Below are 23,539 nucleotides of genomic sequence, written 5' to 3'. Positions count from 1 at the left end.
TCTAAAATTTCAATACTTCAACCATTTGCTCCGGTTTTCTTCTCTCTCAGTGTCTACCTTCTGATAACCAGATTTTAATTTCTCTATCAATTTCCAACGTCGGTTATTAACAACAACCTCTTGAGGAACATTCAGGTTTGCAAGTAGTTCAGAGAAACGTTCGTAACCCGTGGGAGAACTGTGTTGGCGATTCCTTACAATATCTCCAACAAGGTCGATAATGTTACTTCCTGGGATAGTTTTGTTATATATACTAGTTTCACCTTGAGAATCCCACATGATATCATTGTTGTTCTTCAATCTTTTATATAATAGCTCTGCCTTTCCATGAAATCTTCTTGGTATGGTAGCCAATATTTCATCATAAATACGATCTTGCGCTGGTTGTTTTTCTTCTTCATCATCACCTTTGTTCTTCAAATTGTCTTCCTTCTGTGCTTCTCCTTTTGAAACAATCGATAGTTCTATAGGCTTATTTAAATTACGTGCAAAGTGAAGATACCTAGCTAGAACTTGCTGATATAAATTCCATTTCTCCAGGTCAGGTATGTTCTTCTTCAATATTTTATTCATTTCTATATCCAATTCTGATACCGGTGTTGTATGTTGCTGCTGTTGGTGGTGAATTTTCTGCAGAGTATCCTGAGGTACTAACACCATTTTCCTTCCGTATTCCATTATTTGAAGAGACTTGAAAAAATTCCACCAATTAATGGTCCTATAAGATATGGTAGAAAACCACCAGATTGCACAATAAATCGTTTCTTCTTCTTCCAAGATATTCCTCGTTTTACCAGTTTTCTTAACACATGTCTGTAACGGGTAAGTTTTTTCCTCTGAGCTGGTTTGAGTGGCACATTGCCTTTTAAAGTGTTGTGAGCACACTCACAAATATCATGCACCAACGATGCATCTGCATTTTTGACAATTGCATTTCGCATCGATGGTTTACATTTTGAGAGAATGCGGAGTAAATCTGTGTTCCTAATTGGAGAAGACATAGTAGGTAAGTGATATAATTTTCAAAAGTAGGTGTTACTTATTTTGGGACGTAAACATAATTATAAGGGTCGTCAGGAAATATACACGTTCGATATCTGAGATTATCTGGCGTAGACTGCTTTAGATCAATCAGAAAATATCCATAGGGAGGATATATTGCGTCATTATATGCTTCCATCATAAATTTCTTATTTTCAGGACAAATTTGACATGAGAGATGTTTTATTTGCGCTTTATCCCTAGGATTTTTGAAGCAGATTAAATAATGACAATTGAGTGATATATCTCTTCGACCTTTGCCCTGGTGGAAAATGTTCTGTGTAAGAAAAATTGAGCTGATATTTCTGTGGTGGCAGCCTTTAGTAAAAAGATCCACAACTCTAGTGTCAGCTTCCCTCATTAAATCGTCCAGAATAATTAAATGTGGTCCTTCTTCTGGTAGATACGTGTCGGTGTCCGGTAAGCCTTTCTGAAATTCCACATTAGATAAAATTGTTTCTTATAAAGGTTGCCATTCGCTGTAACACCAAGTAATCTTCTTAAAATCTACATTCACTAAATGTTCAAGATGTGTGAGTATTCTTGACACAAAATTGGATTTTCCACACCCAGAAGGACCAGCAAGGATCATGGAAAATGGATGTGTCAACATGTGTGCCATTGTTAACAATAATTATATTTGGTTGGAAGCACTTCATTTAGAGGGTACAAAATTTGAAGAAATCCAACTGTCTGAAGTCTATACAAGTTAAGGGTTTGATGTCGCTTAGACATTATTCACGTCGCTGTTTCTTATGTGGTTGGATATAACCATAAGGAACTGTATTGAAATTGTCAATAATTCTCCTTTTCGTGTAAACAACACGGAGAACCTTACTTTCAGGTCTGTTGATTACCCTGAAATCTTTCGTTCTGCAGATTTTTCTTTGGTTGTGAACTGTAATTGGTGGGGCGTCATAAACTACCAAATCCATGAGTGAAGGCATGTTTATTTCTCTGCTATTTGCATAATTCAAAGTTATCCCTTTCACTTTACACACAGTATTTTCAACTCCTGTGACAGGATTTATTACATTATATGCATAGGATTTGGGGCCACTTGAAACAAATTCTGTGATGTAACTTCCTATCCCGTATATTTCCAATTCATCCGTCATCTCCCCAAGACATTCACCCGTTTCAGGGTTAACATCCCCTGGTTCTGTCGTGTAAATAACACTGTCCGTGTCATAATACAGTACTCTATCCTTTAGCTGCTCCAGATATTGATAGAGATGCAATCTTGCTCCAGCTGTTGTAAAAGCAGCAATCACAACGTTCACATTTGGTAACTCACCGATCGAATCATTCACAAGCTGCCAATTTACTACTAACGCATTTTCGTCAATTGGGAGTAGAGAATTCACACAGACAGATGGGTTGGAAAGTTTATCATACAATTCTGACGGTTGGGATATGACTGTGGTTTTTGGAAGATTAGAGCGTTGCCCAAATTTGCCCCAGAAACTGTTCAACATAAGTTTAGCAAGACTCCGCTTTCCCGGATTTTTCTCAATTCTGTCATAATCTAGGGATACACCTTCTTTGTCGTAAAATTCGGAAATAAACTTTTCCCTGTCTTCTGTTGTTATACACCTGGATGGCCAACCACTTGCTTCAACCTTCATTTTCAGAAATTTATCAATATATTCAACAAATAACCCTCCTTCTCTGGTTTCTGGATTGTACACAGTTACATCATACTGCCATACTTCTATCATTTCGATTATCTGGTACCCTTCTTTTACTGCCTTTTTCAACTCGTCAGCAACCCAAGTTCCTATGAAAGTTCTTTCTTCATCACTATGGTTACAATCTCCTTGGTACTTCTCCTCCACACAGGTTCTACATAGAGCAAAAAATAATTTTCCATCCATTTTCACTGGAAGAACAGGGTGGTAAAGGTGACGCGGTGGGAGGATTGAGCACTTTACCAAACCTTCCACTTTCTCTATAGGAGGGCAATCATTGGCTAGGTATATTTTAGGATGTCCTACTGGAAATTTTCCGTACTTGCATACATACGGATATAGGGAACACACATCGATGTAGTTAATTTTCTCACCATCAGTAACTTTGTGATGTAATCTTGTTGCATTCGTCCGTCCACCAGTTAGACTCATTCGCGGATCAAGAGGTTTATTACGGGTCATGGGGTGATTCCTTACATACTCCGAGATCGTGTCATTTTCTTTCTTCATCTTTTGCCAATCACATTCCCACATAATTTCAACCTTATTTCCTGTTCTTTCCAGACGTTCCTTTACTCTCTTAGTTCTCTCCCTCCTAGCATCCACCGTGTCACATTTCTCATCAGTAACTTGTCCACTTTTAGTTGATAAACATCTCTCGCAGGAATGAAAGTAGCAGCCATGATATTGAAGTATATGACCATCTCCGTTGTCATCTTCGTAGTATCCATCAACTTTCAGACCATCTATCTTTTTCTCCAAACCTCTCCCAGCATGTTGGATAACAACACCTCTTCGTTTCTCTTCATACACAAGCCATTCCACTGCTCCAATGGACTGCGTATCTGCCCATCGATAACCTGAAGAAGGTATCACACCGATAGTATTTTCCTTTAGAAATTTTCTTCGGAAAAGTAAATTGCACACTCCAGAAATTGTGACACCCTCTCTCCATACATCAATTTCGCTTTCTTCCAAAAACGTTTGTCTAAACTTAAGGCAGGCTAGTCGTAGAATTTCTACGTCGCTAATACAATAATCAGTTAGCTCTTGCTCTAGGTCAAAAATATTGTCTTTGGCTTGTCTTCGCCCCTCATACCATCTCAAAAATTTCTCTCGTTCCTCTGGCTTCATTTGATCTGGCAAGTAGTATTCACTACCAGGTAACTCGCCTTTGTATCTTCTGTTTGAAAAAGTATTGAATAAATGAGGAAACCAACCCTTTTTTTTCTCAGGTGGTAGATCAAATGCTGATGGCAGACTGGACAGAGGCATCGGCAGAAAATTCAGTGAATCCAGAAATCTTATATGACCACACTGCATCAGTAAAATTTTCGACCCATTCATGATAATTTCCGGGTAGACCTTAAACTCAGTGATCATGGACCGTAGAAGAAAATGACCATCGTACCCTTTCATGTTATGACATATGCAATATATGTCAAACTTGTGAGGTATTTCTTTAATGTAGGACAATAGTTCCCGAACTGGTGATTTCCTAAATATATGTTGCCTAATTCCACAGGTGTCACAGGAGGTTGAAGCATCTAACTTGTTTACACAATCAGTACAAACTTGTTGCATAACACACAGATTAGGCTGATGCTCGGTTCTATCTGGATGATTATCGAAGGGAGTATCTTGGCTGCATTCCAGATCGTAGAATATCATTATAAATGGTTTTTTGTGTTCGGGTGCTGAAGATTTTTTCACATAACACTGGTGGCTACTGGAGAAATATTTTCTGCATATTTTGCAATAAACCTCCCCACAAACATGCTTAGATTTTCGTTCATTCATAGCAATAACTTTAAGGCAAACAGTGCATTGATGAATTTTTTCACATATGCTTTTACCACCTTTAGGCTTTCTTTTATGTTCTTGAAAACACTTGTCACCATTAAACTGCCTATTACAATCATTACAATCCCTAAGAACATTCGCCATTTCGTGAGATTGTAAACAACTTCTGCACCTGTTTGGACAGTCTCTGTGTTTTGTTACTGACAAGAATCTTTTCTTGCAATGTTCGCAATAATACGAACAACTGAAGGCTGAAGTCAAGGAGGTTATAACATTGTAATGGTGATCAGCGTGTAACAGGTATAATGGTCTTCTTGTCATGTCTTTACTGCCTTCAAACATGATGTTGCTACCGGTGAGATCAGCATGTACAACAATTCTGTACTGTGGCAGAACATTTTGAAATTTTTCAAGTTCTAAAATACCACACCCTTTTCTAGTAATCTGCACACCAGCGTCTTTACACAATTGTTCTGCCTCTGTTTTTACAATTGGACGTCCCATCCTATATTTACTTCTTTCATTGTGTCCTTTCAAAATTGTATAAGCTCTGGCCACAACAAGTGCGCGTGGAAGACACAGATAATCCCTATTTTTAATTGTTATAATACCAGAGCGCGTTTTACATACTTCTTCCATATCTTCTAACCCAATCTTGAATCTCCCAGTTGGACCTGTCCCACTTGGTACTCTGACACGATGTAAATGAAAAATCAATTCGTCCGATGCAAGAAAACTGGAGTTACTTTGCATAACATTTTCTAGAGACTCCCAAATAATCTCAGCATTCAACTCGCTTGCTAGGCGAAAGCTAACCCAAAATGGGTCTCTTGAGGAATGTACATTTCTAATGGTTAAACCAACATGGTCTCGAGCATCAGAATCTTCTGTAAGGGTGTCGATAATCTGGTCTAATCCTGTACGAATCCAGTTAAGGGGATTAACGTTATCTGGAACAGGCTGAAGGCGTACATTCATTTGACGACCTTCCAAATTAAATTTCTTGTACTTTCGGGTAAAGTCTCCCAACACAATGAATTGTTTATCATTATCACTCGAGGAGCTACTTTCAGATGCTTCCCCCTTTGAACCACAACCATGTTGCACTATTACAGGTAGCATTGACCCTAACATTTGCAGGTTATTTTTTAGCAAAATCACTTCCTTATTTATGGGGGTTCTAAGTGCACAACTTAAAAATTTTTCCATGCCTTCCTCTTCATTTCTTCTTGGAACATCAGAAATTACATCTAAAATCATTTCATCCACAACTTCGTCCAAAATAACATCCTCATTTTCTTCTTCAGATTTCTCTATGTCATTGTTACTATCTGATATCATGTGCACTACATCCCGCAGAGACTTGCCTAAATCTTTATTATTTTTCTTTTCCGAAATTTGTATTTGAGAAAACAAATTTGGATTGGCATCTGTAGATCCGATATATGCATCGATCTCGTGAAGAATATTTTGGGTAGATAGAACTGTACCTATCTCCCCTTCTGATGTATTAACTATTTTAGGTTCGTGCACAAAACTATCAGGTTGACAACTACTACCAGATAACAATATGGGATTCAATGTTTCTCTTTCTGACCCATTAAGAAAATTATCTATATCTCCAACAACTCGCTGTGTCGGAACCATATCTACATCATTGCACCCGGTAAATTCTTCAATCTCTTGAATTAAATTCTGTGTTGAATCCACAACACCTCTGGCATCTGAAAACAAAAATTATACTAAATTGTAGTGTTTGCCTGTACACTATTAAAACGAATATTTACGTAAACTGATAATATTTCTACATACTTGTATCAGTTAATTGTGTTCTTCCCTATCTTTATACAGCCAGTTCAATACTTATTCTCATCGTCACGATTGTACGGTATTTGATAGCCGGTGGAGAGTGGTTCGGACCCCACTTTAAACTGTAGGTCCGGTCCAGATTAGCTTTCCTGTGCATAACGTGAACTTGAAACACCAACGCAAACAAACAAAAAAAAAGATCCTCATTGTCACCATTAACAGTAAGAAACAGAAACCAAGTAAAATAAATCTGAATTTAAACTCCACTTTAAGTATATAAGTTAATCTGACTTAAAATTACAGTTTAGAGCGGGATCCAAATCACTATATACCTCCACAAGGTATCAAACCAGGACCCCTTGATTACAAGACGATAACCTTACCAACATATTTGAAGCTATCAACTCTTCATCTATGATCCTTGTCAAGTGATCAACATTTTTATTTCAATTTTATTATTTAGCGCTGCCTTTTTTTAACTTTTAGCTAATGGCGATGATGAGGATAAGTGATAACATGATGAAATTAATGATAGAACACCCTTAAAAAATACCCATGCGCAGTGCGGGATTCGAACCCATACCCGCCGCATTGAAGCGCTCTAAGTGGTCAACAAAGATTACAGAGACAGATGTTCTAGGTCCTTATCCTCATTAGAGGATAATGGAACAGAGTTTGATCAAATCACTATTGAATCAATTCATTATTCATCTTCATCGTCGCGGTTAGCCCGAGAAATAGAAAACGACTTAAAATAACCCAAAAAGTAAAAACTATTTTTAAAGCGTCAATATATCTACCAACAGTTCATCCTACATCCTCAGCGCTGCGATTAATGCATAAAGTAGAAAAGCAATATCTGGATACAATATTTTTCTTAAATCACATTACTCAGTGGTACTGTTAGTCTTCTACATATTTAGAATTACATACATTAATACCAATTCAATATGGAAAGTTACTTACCCATTGTTGACTCCAAAAAGATAGGGACACAACTCACAGATATATCTAACTTCCAATTGTATTCTAGATAATCACTTTCAAACACAGAACAACAGTTTCCAATAAACACACACACACTCAAACCACGATGCGAATCGTTTTCAAAACGAACAGAAGAGCTATAAAGCAAATGTACTCTCGAATGTCTCAAATCCGAATGATTCTGAAAAACAACAGGTCATAGCTTGACTGGCTACCTTGAGACTTTGACTGGTGACTCACTTTCAGATAACAGGTCACAAGAACCTATTTCTCAGGAAAGCAATCATGTGTGTAGAATATAGAGGTTTAAAAACTCTTAGAAAATGAGGTTAAAATACCAATTTTTTCATCTACCCATTAAAAATATATTCGTAAATAAATTAAACTGCTCACGCAAATACGAAGTGGGCCGCGCCTTGCAATTTCTAGCGAAACTCTCGCATACAGATGCCATTGTCAATATGCTAAAGCCACTCTAGAAAATAACGTCGCCACTACATATATGAGCCAGCAACAAAAAAAGTAAAATCAAATCAACAACAGAAAACACAAAATCTTTCACAATTACAATTTATTTACTTCTAAATCAGTTATTACACAAAATATCACAGTCACTTCTTACTTGAAGTTTAAAAAGAAATCTGGTGTCTCAATTGTTCTAGCACTTGATAGTAACATGGGAGCCAACATCTCGATGGTCATCTGCTTGTAAAAACATTCCACCTCTAGTAAGAGTCGATCGCCGTCTATTCCAACACAATCTTCCCCGACAGTTTCCAAACATCGCCCTTTATGTTCTTCGATGAAATCAGGTTCAAGGCATCTATGAACTGAGGAATCGTTGCAGCAAGCATCACATTTCTCACTAACATTTTGAGAACATTTTGATAGGTATCTGCCGTACCACTCCAATACAGATTTCTCATTTCTCTGTAGTCGAATTAATGCATAATCAACACAACTACTTAGGTTAAGCAAACCTTTCCAACCCTTTCTGGCAAGACATACGCATAAATTGTAGTCAACATTACAAACAGGTTCTAAACTCACTACTTTGGTGCCATGGAAACGCCAGAAACGAACGTTCAAATTGAATCCAAGTTTTATAGCTGGTGGAGGACGTTTTACACTGTCGTTCTCAAAATATTCATCTATAACCACCTGCAAGTTCATCAAAGTTTTCCATTCATCGACAGAAAATATTGCGCCTTGTTGGCCAGCTTTGAATACACGTACAAATGTAGCAAAGTTTTTCAAAGGATCCATGCCGACAATAATCTGCTTCGATGCACTCTCGTTCAAATTATAGCACACTTCCAACAAACCTTGGCGAATGGGCTCACGTAGAGTCTTCACACTCTCCTCCTCTCTTCCCTCTGTATCCTCTTCTGTTTTCGTTTCTTCGTCCTCCGCTGTCTGTTTTCGTCCCATCTTCCTCTTCGCTTGCTTTGCGCGCTTGTCGTCTTCTTGCGGACGCTTCACTCCAGCTTTCTTTGGAACAGTTTTCACCGATGCAGAATTCATAGCTAAACTCGCAGATAAAGCACAACTTACAAGAGAACAACTGACTCCTTCTGCAGCTTGTAAAGAACTAAGGCTCTTCCTTATCTATGGTGACCTCTCAGATGCCAATATCACCATCTACGTCACAGAACTTGCTGGGACTTGTCATCTGTCTATGGCGACCTCTCAGATGTCAATGTCACCATCTACGTCACAGAACGTGCTGGGACTTGCATCGAAAGTCGCAGACAGCTTGACGCCTCAGGTTTGTTCATACAGTAGCAGACTGCAGCACCATGACGTCACGTAACTTCAACCGATCACAGCTTGTTCCCAAAACACAAGCAGAAAGAAAATGGCGGCGCGGAATGCTCAGATTGCACTACGTTAAAACTTTCCATCGCCATGTGATGTCACAACGTTTCAGCAAGCTGGATCATGTCAGCGACAATGCCAGACAGCTTGACGCCGTACATCAAAACAAGAATCGAGCTCCCCTAGCACTCTTATCAGCAATGTGACGTCAAAAACAAAATGGCGACTTAGGTTAACTCATGCCTTAGCCTGCTACTATGCACTGTGACACACAGTCATCGTAGGTTTGCGCAACATTTCGAAAAATACTCTTATCACTAGTGACGTCACACGTCACAAGATTTGCTTCTTCCCAACTGCAATCCTGAGGTGGTTAGGTTTATTCATGCTCTACCCCGCTATCATCACAGTGACGTCACCGTGGTTAGGTTTGTACACGCTCTTCCCCGCTTTAACCATAGTGACGTCAGAAATTTCGACCAATCAGATCACGTTCCCAGCTGACGTCACCATGGTTAGGTTTACTCATACTCTACCCCGCTATGACCACAGTGACGTCAGAAATTTCGACCAATCAGATCACGTTCCCAGCTGACGTCACCATGGTTAGGTTTACTCATGCTCTACCCCGCTATGACCACAGTGACGTCAGAAAAAATCGACCAATCAGATCCATGTTCCCAACTGCCTCCCTTCTACTAATCACTGCCGACAACACAGGTATCACCACCAGGAAAGAATTTTTCCAGTACGTTCCGACGACCGGAAATTCTACGGAAGAGACAGCCGTGGGTAAGAAAAATCCGTTCGACTTTAGAAGTTATAACCTATCTTCTTTCCATCTTGTGAAAAATGGAGAACTCGTACCTTCCGAACCTTTACGGATCACCACACGAGGAAACAGTGGATTGATAACACGTGCCTATCAAACTCTTTTTTTCCGGTACAGGCATTCATCACGCCAATTACGGACACCAGATCACACGGAAAATGTTATCACCAAAGTGATAACCCGTACTATTAAGCATAGTAGTGTTTCTTCGAAAGTGACAACTTCAAAACCTGTGAACATACAATTGTTTCCCGAACTACTTGACAGCAGATTTTACCCTGGAAGCATAGAAATGACCAAAGACATTTTGAACAACCCTCATATAATTCGTAATGATCATATTTCAGCAAAATCCTTTCACAGGTTTTGGAGCAAAGCAAAGCTGTGTCCGAAATATCATCAAAATCGGTGACTATGAGGGTCAATTACTGCCTGATTTGACATGGAATGAATGACCCGAGACATATATATATATTCGAATGTCAAACTAATTGTTCATATTTGTTGTTAAAACAAAAACTCTTCCCCCGGAAGAATTTTGTGGGGGGGATTTCAAGACAAGATCGTTGGTGGGAGGAATTCCCCCCGTCCCCCCGGGATTCCGTACCCTGGTTTGGAACATTTTTGTTACATATTATGCTGTTCATTAGATCACATTTTTGTAATCTGTAATTTTAAGGCAGTATATTGTTTGAAATAAAATATTCCAAACCATTTCAAAGGTAATTACAAGTATTGTCAACTGACTCCACATACAGGTTGAATTGACAATTGTCACTCTTCAAAAAAATAAAATAAAATAACATAACATAAAATAAAAAAGTAATAATTTTACAAGTTTTTAGGAGCATGGTGAATTAAAAATTTGTAGTGGTTGAGGAATATACAAATATTGCTCGTAGGATTTCATCAATAGTATATCTTAATTTTTAAAAGCTGCAAAAATTTAAACATAAAAACATGGTCAAGTACGATTTGAGGTTGCTCTTAAAGTAGGGTGACCATAATATTTTGACCCAAAGGTCACTTTACTCCCTCCTGAAAAATTGGTTAGGACTAATTAGCTATACAATTATTGTCATTAACGTATTATTATTATTATTGTTATTATTTATAGTAACCGCAGTAGCTCAGTCGGTGGTCGGCCTCCGTGGCGGAGTGGTTAGCATAGTGGTCCCGGGTTCGAATCCCGGCTAGGACTTGGATGTTTGTGTTGTCCGTAAATTTTGAAAACCGAGAATATAGAGAAAAACTGATATGTAGGAATGTTGAGAAAATGTGTATGAATGACAGGGGATACCACGGAATATTTCTTTATTTTATATTTAAAAAAGTCGGTATGGCGTCTGACTACCATGCGAGAGGCCCGGGTTCGATCCCCGGCGGAGAGAACCGGGACTTTTTCCACCTGTTTATGCGGCTCCGGCGCTCACCCAGCGTTGTATAAAGTGGAAACCTGGAGGAAACTCTGGGAGGTAAATGCGGCCAGGGGCGTGGTGCTGATCACATCACTCCAAGCTTCGGCCGAGATACTCCTTCATGGCGTGGTGCAAAGCACAGGGGAGCACTTTACCTTTTTTTATTATTTATTATAGTATGGATCACATAAATGATACATCATGAACAATATCTATGTAAAATATGATCTCTCGTTGTCAAGAGCTATTAATTTTTATAATCTCGGTATGACTACATAGTGTTTCTGGCTTCTGATCAACCTTTGTTGTTGGTCCTACGCTGAAGTTGACGAGTGCCAGAAGTATTTTGCAGAAGAACCAATCTTCTTGAGAACAACTTTATTCTTTACTAACCGTTAATAAAGCTCCCCGAAAAAGTTGCATCAAATATTAATATCTAACACAAAACGCGGGATTTGACATTTGAATTTCCGCCAAGACACAGAAATTCATTCTCTTTAAGAATCTCTCAAATTTAGACTTGGTTTTCAAGCTAATTCCTAGACTTTTGAAAAACGGGACAAACAGTGTTTCTTGTCTTGTATAATATCAACGGGACGACTGGGACACGCCTATGAAACGGGGCTCTCCCGGTCAAAACGAGACGAATGGTCACCCTATCTTAAAGAAACGATTTTATTTCGAGCAAAGTGAAACAAAAATTATTTGAATTTCACGTTATTCACTTCATTTTCATTTCTTGTGCGGCGGGGTCGAGTAAAGATTGTTGCAGTCAAAAAATGATTGTTGCGCCGGTGCATGGAATTCGCCGCCCCCAGTTTGTACTTCAGTTATGAGTTATTATTTATCTTTTTGCTCAGGCCAATCGGGACTAGACCTACAGTTTAAAGTGGGATCCGAACCACTTGTAGCTCCACCGGGTATCGAACCCGGAACCCCTTGATTACAAGGCGACGACGCTACCACTGCGCCATCGGGGAGGCTCACACTCTGTACTCGTTATTTCAAAAGTGGTAATGGAAATTTCCACAAGTGAAGTTGAAATATTTTAAAAAAAAGTTTTTTGAGAACTGAATTTGAAAATTCAGGCGCCAGTTGAAAATGTCTACATTTTACATTCCCAATTTCGCCTTCAAATAAACACTCAAAGAATCTGTTAACAATTGCATAGGAAAGGCAACCTTACTTTCGAGTAAAAGATTCCGAAGAACTTTGCGGTGGCGGAAACGCATCACCCATCCCATCTCTTCACCCCCCCCCCCTAACAGCGGTGCTTGGAAGGGAACCAGCGAAAAAGAAAGTCCTTGCCATTGGTAACAGCCTTGCTGGGATACAAGAGATCTGACCAATAAGGACGTTTGAAACCCACGTGACTGCCACCGAAAGAGCTCTCCCCCCAATTTGTGCTGGAAACAGCAAAAGAAGACGGCCGCGCCATCTATTGGCCACCGACGGAACTGCAATTTCCAAGCGCAGCGAGGTTTAAATGTAGGGTAATCTTCTATACCCTAACTATTCTATGACAGTAGTGAGTTCGAATGCGTAGAATGGGAATTATATGAAGAATTTAAATACCTAGAGAACGAAGGAAATCTCGGAAATTTAAATCAGGATTCCGAAAGGCTAGAACAAAAGGAAAAAAGAGACATGTTTTAAAAAGTCAGAAGGGTGTCTTCGAAAAACTGTTACTACCTTTAATAACGTTTCAGATTTCGCCACGACTGATAAATGAAAGTAATGGCGATACACTTGAAACCATGGGATTTAGTGTTAGTGATATGGTCGAAGTCTTACTTTGAAGTAAATCTCAAGAATTTATTGGTATGTTTGTTATTCTGATTTAATGATACACGATGCAGAAAACACACACTGTACTCGTTATTTTAAAAGTGGTAATGGAAATTTCCACAAGCGAGAATGAATTTTTTTTTAAAAAATTAGTTTCTTGAGAACTGAATTTGAAAATTCAGGCGCCAGTTGAAAATGCCTACATTTTACTTCCCCAATTTCGCCTTCAAATAAACACTCAGAGAATCTGTTGACATTTACATAGGAAAGGCAACCTTACTTTTATGTAAAAGATTCGGAAGAACTTTGCGGTGACGGAAACGCATCACCCATACCATCCCTTCCCACCCCACCAGACACTAACAGCGGTGCTGGAAGCGAACCAGCGAGAAAGAAAGCCCTTGCCATTGGTAACAGCCTTGCTGCGATACAAGATATCTGACCAATAAGGACGTTTGGAACCAACGTGACTGTCCCCGAAAGACCACTCCCCGGGCCTCCCCCATGGCGCAGTGGAAGCGTCATTGCCTTGTAATCAAGGGGTCCCGGGTTCGATACCCGGTGGAGGCACAAGTGGTTCGGATCCCACTTTAAACTGTAGGTCCAGTCCCGATTAGCCTTACTGTGCATAAAGTGGACTTAAAACACAAACTCAAGACCACTCCCCACCTATTTACTGCGAGCAGCAAAAGAGGACGGCCGCGCCATCTGTTGACCATCGACGGAACTGCAATTTTCAAGCGCAGCGAGGTTTAAATATAGCTTCCCCTTCTATAACCTAACTATTCTATGCCGAGACAAAGAGCGAGGCACCCGTGCCATTTTCGAATCACGTTCGAATACATATTTTTCTTTGTCCGGACTGGCAACTTTGTAGTTTAGTTCATGGTGAAAGTTTAGTCTGTGTGCGTCAACAAGAGTGAATTTCGAGTTTTTAAGCTCGGTATTCATAGTCGTTTCTCAAGAAAGGAAAGCGTCTTGAGACCTCTCTTAAGCAGTGGCGGATTACCTACTAGGCCCACTAGGCACATGCCTAGGGGCGGCAAATCTTTTTTTCAGAATATCAAGAATAATAAAAAGTGTCTTACGTACACAGTAAGAATTTAGACCTATGAAACCAATGTTTCAAATCAACGGTTTGCAACACTTTCGCTTCATACGAAAGAAACCTTGATGTATCGGATTTATGTGTTATCAAAAAATGTTTCGTTGCTCTGCCTCCTTCAGGTGCCAATCAATTTGTTTTTAACCCGTGCTGTGGCTTTTATCGCTTACAATGACAATGCAAGCCGCCCAGCCTTCGTTGATTTGTTTTTGTAAATACATACCCCTCGATCTTCCACTAATTTTTAAGCGTTTATGGCCAGGTAGGAAAGAAGACTGATTGTTTGAAACTCGCATCTGTAACAATGCCAGTCTTAAAAAAAAATAAACACATAAACAGTGCTGATAAGTGAGTGAGTGAGTGCAGCTTTCTCGTGGACCGCAACTAGTTTTTGTCTTACTGGATTCTCTGGCTGGTGCATTCAGTTTGTTGCTAGTGCGTTTGCGATTTGGTATTTTTTTTTTATGTAGCAGGCAGCATGAAGCGAACAAAGTTAAGTGGGGCGGCTTATCGCAAACTTGCAAACGAAAAGCGTGAAAGAGAAGCAACCTTACAGAAAAAGCTTGGTAAAGTGGACATGGTTTTTAGGCGAAAGGAACAAGTGATTTCCGAAAGCAGTCCAAAAATTGAAGTGGAAGCGGCTACATCGAGTGAACTCTGTGAAACGTAAAATGTCGAAAATATTGTGGGTTTAGTGGAGGAAGAAAGTGCACTTGAGGTAGTGTCCCCTCAGTTCGTAGGAGTTCCTGATTGTGACAGTGAGAGTGCAAATTTCGTTAGTGACGAGTGGTGTCTGAATGAGTCTACAATTGACATTCTTCTAAGACGTGGAATTAATCAGAATGCTGAGAACGATTTATCTAAATCGCAAAGACTCATAGCAGGTAAGACAAGATTTTTAAATAATAGTATTTTTTCGTAAACTTGTACATGGCGAATCAATTTTGCGGAATTATTTGGTATATTCGTGCAGCACTGGTGCCGTTTATTGTGCATCATGCATGTTGTTCAAGGGTAAGACAAACATCCCAACTCACGGCATTTCAGACTGGTAAAACATTTCAAATATTCTAGCATCACACGAAAATTCTGAAGAACACAAAAACTGCGAGTTGGCACTCTTAACAAGGCAGAAATCTGTTGGGACCTCGGAGAACAATTTTCAATCACATATTCAGACGGAACTTACGTACTGGGTCAGTGTCTTAAGAAGAGTTTTTGCTGTCGTAAAGAAGTTGACAAGTCGCGGGCTTCCCTTACGTGGTCACGAAGAAAAATTCCATTCTCTGCACAACGGGCAATACATGATGTCTCTAGAGCTTATTGCCGAGTTTGATCCATTTCTTGCAGAACACATTGAACGATATGGAAATCCGGGGAAAGGTCATACAAGCTATTTGTCTTCTGCAATTTGTGATGAAGTTATTGAACTGCTTGCTGATAGAGTGAGAAAAGAAATTATTAATGAAATAAAACAAAGCAAATACTTCTCCATAATTGTTGATTCAACTCCAGATATTTGCATACTGATCAGTTAGCTTTTGTGTTAAGATATGTGAATGAAGATGGTAAACCTGTTGAAAGGTTTCTTTCGTTTCTGTCAAATCCAGGTGACAAGTCTGAAAATCTAGCCGAAGCTGTAATGGATATTTTGACCAGACATTCTATTGACCTTACTAATTGCAGAGGTCAGTCGTACGACCATGCCAGCAATATGTCGGGGGCATATACAGGTTTACAGGCTCGAATTAAAGGAATAAATTGTAAAGCATATTATGTGCCCTGCGCAGCTCATTCTTTGAATTTGATCGGAAGTAGTGCAGCAAGCAGTTGTAAGGAAGCATGTTCTTTTTTCACTATGCTTCAAAATATTTACAATTTTTTTTTCCAGTTTAACAAAACGCTGGAAGTTACTTGCTTCTTTCATGTATCCAGGAAGCAAAACACTAAAATCCTTATCTCAAACAGGTTGGTCAGCACGAGAGGAGGCTTGTACATGTATATATGAAAACTGGGATAGTATAATGAAAGCCCTTATTCATGTAAGCGATGATCCTTTTGAGAAACCACTAGTTCGAAATGAGGCCTTATCCCTCTTGAATCAACTAAACAGGCTGGAGACAGCTTTCACTATTTGGAAGGATATACTGCAGAGATTCCAGAGTGTGGCCGTGAAATTACAAAGTGTCAACATAGATTTAACAATAGTGCATGATTTATTTGAATCACTTGTGAACTTTATAACTTCTATTCGTGACATGTTCGACTCTTATGAGCAAAAATCCATGGAGAAAACTGATATGGATTACGAGTGTAGTTATAAAAGGTTTAGAAAACGTAACATTCAAGCCGATGAAGTAAGAGACAATGAGGTTGTTTTAACAGGAAGAGAAAAATTATAAGTTGAGGTGTTTCTTCCTATTCTTGATAAATTGCACGCTGAATTAATTAAGAAAAGAAAGCTAAAAATTAATGTCTGACAACTTCATGATTTTTAGTAAGTTTCTGCAAAGTTCTTCTTGTGTCATTTCTGAACGCGCAGCTAACCTTCAGGCTGCATATGAAACTGATCTGGAATCAACCTTTCCAAACGAATGTGTGCATTTTGCGGGGCTTCTGAAGACGAGAGGAATCTGTGGCACGCCAGCAGAAATGTTAGCCTTTATACGGAAAGAAAATCTGCAGTCTATGTTTCCAAATGTGGACATTGCATTAAGAATATTTTTGTGTACTGCTGTAACAAACTGTTCAGCTGAACGTTCGTTTTCAGCCCTAAAAAGACTGAAGACTTACCTCCGTTCAACCATGGTAATAAAAGACTGAACGAGTTATCTATTCTCCACATCGAAGCAGACATCTTGACAGATGGACACATCAACTTTGAAGAACTTATACACGAGTGAGGCGGAAGCGGCTTCATTTATGACTGGTGATTGGTGAATTTAATTTCTCAATACATTACATAATTTTAGGTATAGCACATACAGAAAATGAATTGTTTGTTATTGATTTTTATCCTTTGTTTTTTATTTCAGTATGTTCACTAATTTTTATATTAGCCTGTAAAAATACTGCAAATAAGTTACTACTTTTCTTTTGAGAAGGGCGCACAGTAAGTTTGTGCCTAGGGTCGGCGAGGAAGCTTAATCCGCCACTGCTTGTTCTCTGTCCTGTCTCTATTTTCAAGTTTTTTCTCATTACAATTTTGAATATTAAGATGTAACAAACTTGTACAATCTCTTCGAGTTCTGAGATCTCGTGCGATTTTGGTTTAGGCTAATTTTTCAAAGGCCACACATTCTGATTGACCAACTATCCAACCAGACGAGAGTGTCGAACAGTAAGTCTCAATGTTTTCAGTATTTAGAGAAGTATGCCTCAACCTTGGACTCGTCTTAGAAGTCGAGGCAAAGTTCTCCGTGCATGTAGCACCGTGCCGAGGAGGCACGTTTAGTAGATGTGGGGGATAGGGGCTCCACATATTCTCGATCTCGGCCGCTTTGGAGGTGATGTTATAAGCATCACGCTCCGACCGCCTTTACCTCCCACAGTTTCCTCCAGGTAACCACTAATTTGAAGCTGGGTGAAAACCGGATCCGTTTTAAGTGGAGACAAGGCCGGAAAAATTCCGATCTTAATCGAACCTGGGTATCCCGCGTGACAGTCAGATACCATACCGACTAGTCTTGAAATTTATACTCTTGAATTCTGTCGGAGATCTTTTTAGTAGCATTGCTCATTCCGACGATATTGGAATAAATGCATGCCTGGTGCGTAATTGTCCCTCTTCGCCTTAACAACGCAACGAACGCATTTCATCCTGACGTTAGGAGGCGAAGAGCGGGGCACTCGTGCGATTTTTGTTATCACGTTCGAATACATATTTTTCTTTGTACGGACTGGCAACTTTGTAGTTTAGTTATTCTGTGAAGGTCCTATCTCCATGGCGAAAGTGTAGTCTGTGTGTGTCAACAAGAGTGAATGTTGAGTTTTTAAATTACTATCTGAAATGAAATTTATGGTGATACTCTCATAAGTAAATTATATTTACCAGAAAGTTATAGTAAGGGAGTTATGGAAAGTAACGAAGTTGATGTTAATGAAATAATGACTTATACGAAATGTTTTTTCTGTTCTGAACAAACTAGTTCAGACGAAAGTACAAGTGTTTTGATGGCAGAGGAAAAGGGAATGGAAATTCTAAATAAAATGAAGAATTGCCTCGGTATATTGGTAAGAATTAATCACGTATTATATGATTTTTTTACACATTGTATCTAATTTCACACACAACCCCTGAATGTCCGTGTTTCCGATTACTTGCATTCTTTTGGGCAGAAAGATTTTCCCTTTCTACGTACTCTACAATATGCGGTAACACTTTACTATACCTGAGACAGATTCCTTCGAATTTACAGGAGAAAGTACTTACGGAATTCACTTTCTGGAGTGTTGTTGATGTTCCGGAATGTAATTTTGGTCCATTTTAATGCGAATGCATGTGGTTTTGTACGAAAATCTATTTCCGACGCGCTATTGCTGCTGCCGCCATTTGCTTCCTGCATGAGAGCACAATACGCTCTCGTATTGTCCGTATATGCTAAATTGAACGAAAGGAGTGCTAATGGAACCAAACCTAACAGGCCTAACCTAACCTAGTAGGCATACCTCGTCCCCGTGATGGTTTGTGGGGCTATCGTGAATTTTTGGGCTAACGTCAATGGTTTTTCTGGCTCAAGGAACGACCAACGGTAAGCTATCGCCATGTTGTGTGTGGAAATAAACAAGAACAGTAAGTACTCGTAAATGTAAGAAATATACATTACTTTCCTAACAAATTCAATTATTTCACCTAAATAAGTGTTCCGGAATGCAGAATAGTACGTTAGCAATGTAAAAAAGTGCAAAGAAATGATTCCCAGGTGTCTCAGGTATAGTAAAGTAGTACCCAATATGCTTGCATGAATAGATTAGGCGCCCAACGGGAGTATTGGAATTTTTTTAGAAGCAAATTTTATTTTTGATTGGTTACAAATTTGGTTCAGATTGTTTTATGATTTTTTAAAAATTTTCCTAGCAGAAAGGCTCAGTATCATATAATTTTGGCAACCATTGTCACACGAAATTTGAATCTTCCTTAAATTTATAAGCAATGCTCGGACTCGATAAAAAGTTAGGTATGACTTAAGATGACCGGACCCCTCTCCGATTTTCTTCATATTTGGCATACTTACTAATTGAGGCCTGCTAATGACGAATCTGAAGTTAAAATTTGTCGGAAACGTCTAGAAATTGCAAAATAATTGCGAACCATTGACGCTAGCTCCACAAACTATTGATGTGTGGTTAGGTTAGACAAAGATAGTTAAAATTTGGTGTCGTGGTATAGTGGAACCACTAACAAAGAAACCTGCGCAGACCCACGTCTCCTGTGCACCATACTCTCGCGAGGAGGTGAGGGGAGAGTGAACCATGCTTCCTTATGGCCCGGGTGGAACGGAAGAACGGAAAGCTGCGCGGAGACTTTTCGTCCAAGGTTTTTTCCTTGTGGTCACTCTACAGTATCAGGAATATATATATCACCTTGTGAAACAAAAAATTTTGCGAAAATCGACTGTTTCCATTCCGAAAACTAACGCCTTATTTTAGCTTATTTTGCAATTTCTAGACAACTTTTAACTTCAGATTCGTGATTAGGAGGCATCAGTTAGTGAGTATGCCAAATATGAAGAAAATTGGAGAGGGGTCCGGTCATCTTAAGTCGTTCCAAATGTTATTTATGTTTAAATAGAAAACAACTTAAAAATTACCTTACGCAAGCATGTGAACTTTCTACAAGGTATTCTCCGTTGAAAGCGACTGTAAGTATCGTAGACTAGTGGGAATGAATGTATACGTAAATCGGAACCTTAGTAAAATGCATTTAGGGACTTTATTTTAATGCTAAGACCTCCCTAACCTAACAACATAAACATATAGTGAGCAAAATCTTAAGTAATCGCTGAAACTCCACAGTATGTGTTAACAGACGTAAATCGAAATCATATCATGATGACTTCGCAATAAAACAAAAGGAAACTGGGCCAAGAATTTTAAAGCTCAGGCTTTTCAAATACCGAGAAATGTTTGTAAAATTTCTTACAATGAGAAATATTCATTGTAGTGAATAGAAGTTTGTTTTATGTTTGATAGATTTCCTAGTTTTTCTATGATTTTGTTAAGTTAGGAATATTAAGTTTCTTGGTGTTATCTTTTGTGGAGCGAATTTACAATATAGAGATATTCTCCAATTTTGTTAATATTTCGCATACTCACTAATTTAGGCCTCACAGCCACGAATCTGAAATTAAAATTTGGGGGTCACGTCTAGATATCGGAAAATATGGGTGTCCATGATCTCAGCCAACAATGTAGAATTGCTCATTATTTATCTCAAGATCTATCGTTTCACAACGAAATATACATGTTCCTGATATACCACAACAACAAATGTTAACTATGTTTGCCTAACCCAACTGCAACTGGTTTTTGGGGGTATCCATCCCGGAATCGGTGGGAAATTTAAACTAAAAAATTATTTTAGTTTGAAATTTTTGAGTCCAAATTTCCCACCGATTCCGGGCTCCGCCCCTGGGTTAATTGACCTACCGCCCCCAACCTCTAATGCGGCCCTGCCTCCGCTCCGGCTCCCTGGCTTTTTCTATAGACTCCCTGTTAAGGGCATGTTACAAATTGGCCGGAGTCACCTGCCCCCAAATGAGCCCCAAACTTTTAAATTTGAAGAAATCCGTTTCCAGGATACGGAAAACTTACCTGAATTTCACACAAAACACCTTCCCTATGTTAGACAATACTACAGGAACTTATTACGGTAAGTAGTTTTCTCTGTAGAAATCTGTCCTAAGGATAGTAAACTAGTCCGCAGAACACCAAATTCCATCAATTTGATAACCAAACCACGACCATCCTGGTCTACACTCCACTTATATAACTGTAGCACATTAACAACCTTTTCATTTCTCTCCGCCATTCTTCCTCGACCTTCCACGACCAATGCTATGAACCAAAGAGAATTGCTCTGAACAGCGTCGCAACGCTCTAGACAGCGGAACGGACGTTGATAGTCATTTCTTCACATCATCAAACATGGTTGCTATGATTGTTTATGGGGAATCATCGCGATAATTAACAACGTTATTTTACAAGTTCTACAACTCAATGTGCAATTTAAACACACGAGCCCCAAATATTATGTGCATATACGTAATTAAAACTGCATATTTAGTGAGTATAACAACTTGTAAAGTAATTACAGAATATCTCTATATTGTAAATTCTTACCTCTTTTGCATGTATTATTTAGCTATTTGAGTGTGCATGCAACTGATTTTTACAAATGAATAGCCTCAAAAGTACTCAGAGATGGAAGGTTTTTGTTTAAATGGGCCATACTCTGGGATCAAATATCTCCATTAGCTCTTTGTGTTTTTCTCGTGCTGGAACCAATTTTATATGTATTTATTTATTAATACCTTGTTTTAAATGGCAGAGTTAAGGCAGTACGTAAAACATTGAAATATATGTTTAAAAAATTCAATGTAATTCTCAAGGGGGTACAGTAGGCAATGGTCCCCATGCAGGAAACTCATTTCTACAAGTTCACATGAGAAGATTTTGTGTAGAAGTATTGTAGGTTACTCATGATGCTAACAGTGATGGTGGCTCAAGTTCCTTTTTTTTTTTTTTTTTTTTTTGCAATTTCATTATGCTACGAATATATTTTTTTACATGGTTCAATTTAAATGTATGTGTGTTAGCACACACTGTGCAGTTTTAGCGATTACTTACTGTGTGTTTCCTTGACACTGGTTTCTCGCCTCCATGTACCCCTAATAATTCTGTACTTGCCAACAGCCAATTGTTTACTATCATCTTGGTTACGAACTGATCCTCCTGTCTAACGTGTGAGGTATGACGGGGTTTCCGGTATCGGTTCATAGAATCCGTTTATGTATCGTTTGGTGTTCAGATGTGTACTTTGTTCTTTAAAAAAATGTCTGAAAATTTTGTTCAATAAATGCTTTCATAGTAGGTGGGTCAGTTTTAGTTTCTTTAGCATTTTAATAATGAACTGAAATGCTTTTGTTGTTAGGTTAGGCAAGTCAGGTGTAGTTCTCTTAGTATTAAAATAATATTCATAAGTGCTTTCTATCCTACATGCTTTCATAGTTAGGTGGGTGAGGTTTACTTAGCTTAACATTTTCTTAACACATTCAGCTCTGACCTCATAATACAGCATTTTTACCTGTGGTCTGCAGTTTTTGGTTGTTTTTCAAAAAATCATACAAAAAATATTTTTAATTTGTTAATTACCACATATTTCTTAAATCTACAAAACTTCCTCTTTTCAATGAACAATTTTATGTTCGTAATCTGGAAATTTCAATAATTGACTACATAAACTATCAATACATCTTTTGAATCTTGCGTAAGAATACTTCTTATGTGCACGTAACAAAAAATAATTACAAATTACAGGTAATTATCTTTTGTATGAAAAAGTGGCTGCAGGACAGGACCAGACGATGTATCAGTTGGTTCTGCGTCATCTGTAAAAATTAAACAAATAAATAAATAAAATAAATTTTCATTTGACATACACTATACAAAATAATAAATGGAAAAACTAAAAATACATCAGTGCATGTAGGAGAATCAAGCAAGAGGCAAGATGAATAGACCCAAAAAAATTACCTCTTCTCCCTTCATTCATAAAATACTAGAGTTTGCAACACTGTTTATATTGTCGACAATAATTATTACGAATATAACCTACCTTCCAAATCTTCAAAATCATCGCTAACTTCAAAATCTGAGGCGGAATCCTCATGCAGAATTTCCTCTATGCAGTCTGGATCTAACGACGCCATTCTAAACAATGCACAGTACATCAACCCGACAACAAACAGTCACAGGTTCGAGATAAAAATAGCACATGAGTCACCTAGAAGTCGGAATTTCAACAGAGGGGCTTGAATGAAAACGCGCATGAGACGAAGTACGAGCATAGCCCGTCTTTCAATCGGCAAAGCGATTGCATACCGCAGGATGGGCTTGCCCATCGTTCGTCCACATTGACTTTAAGTGCACTGTGGGCTATGCCCGTCATGAGACCCCAATGTGTTAATAATCACATTTTTTTTTTGTTAGGTTAGGCAGGTCAGGTTTAGTTCTGATCCCTAAATGC

At 38.7% G+C, this 23,539-nt stretch overlaps 1 protein-coding gene across 1 annotated transcript in view; it reads left to right on the top strand.

The window, feature by feature from the left end:
- Positions 1-9,691: 9,691 nt before the first annotated feature.
- The window catches only part of LOC146002948 (uncharacterized), a 58,630-nt gene continuing 44,782 nt past the window's right edge, over positions 9,692-23,539 (top strand). Inside the window, exons 1-2 of the mRNA XM_083141107.1 lie at positions 9,692-9,941; positions 18,347-18,525. Coding sequence (XP_082997233.1) covers positions 9,692-9,941; positions 18,347-18,525 — 429 coding nt within the window. The remainder of the gene's footprint in view (positions 9,942-18,346; positions 18,526-23,539) is intronic.

This window comes from Lepisma saccharinum, chromosome 19 (genome assembly GCF_977018435.1).
Source record: "Lepisma saccharinum chromosome 19, izLepSacc3.1, whole genome shotgun sequence".
Classification (NCBI taxonomy): domain Eukaryota; kingdom Metazoa; phylum Arthropoda; class Insecta; order Zygentoma; family Lepismatidae; genus Lepisma; species Lepisma saccharinum.
This window is presented reverse-complemented; position numbering and strand designations above follow the sequence as displayed.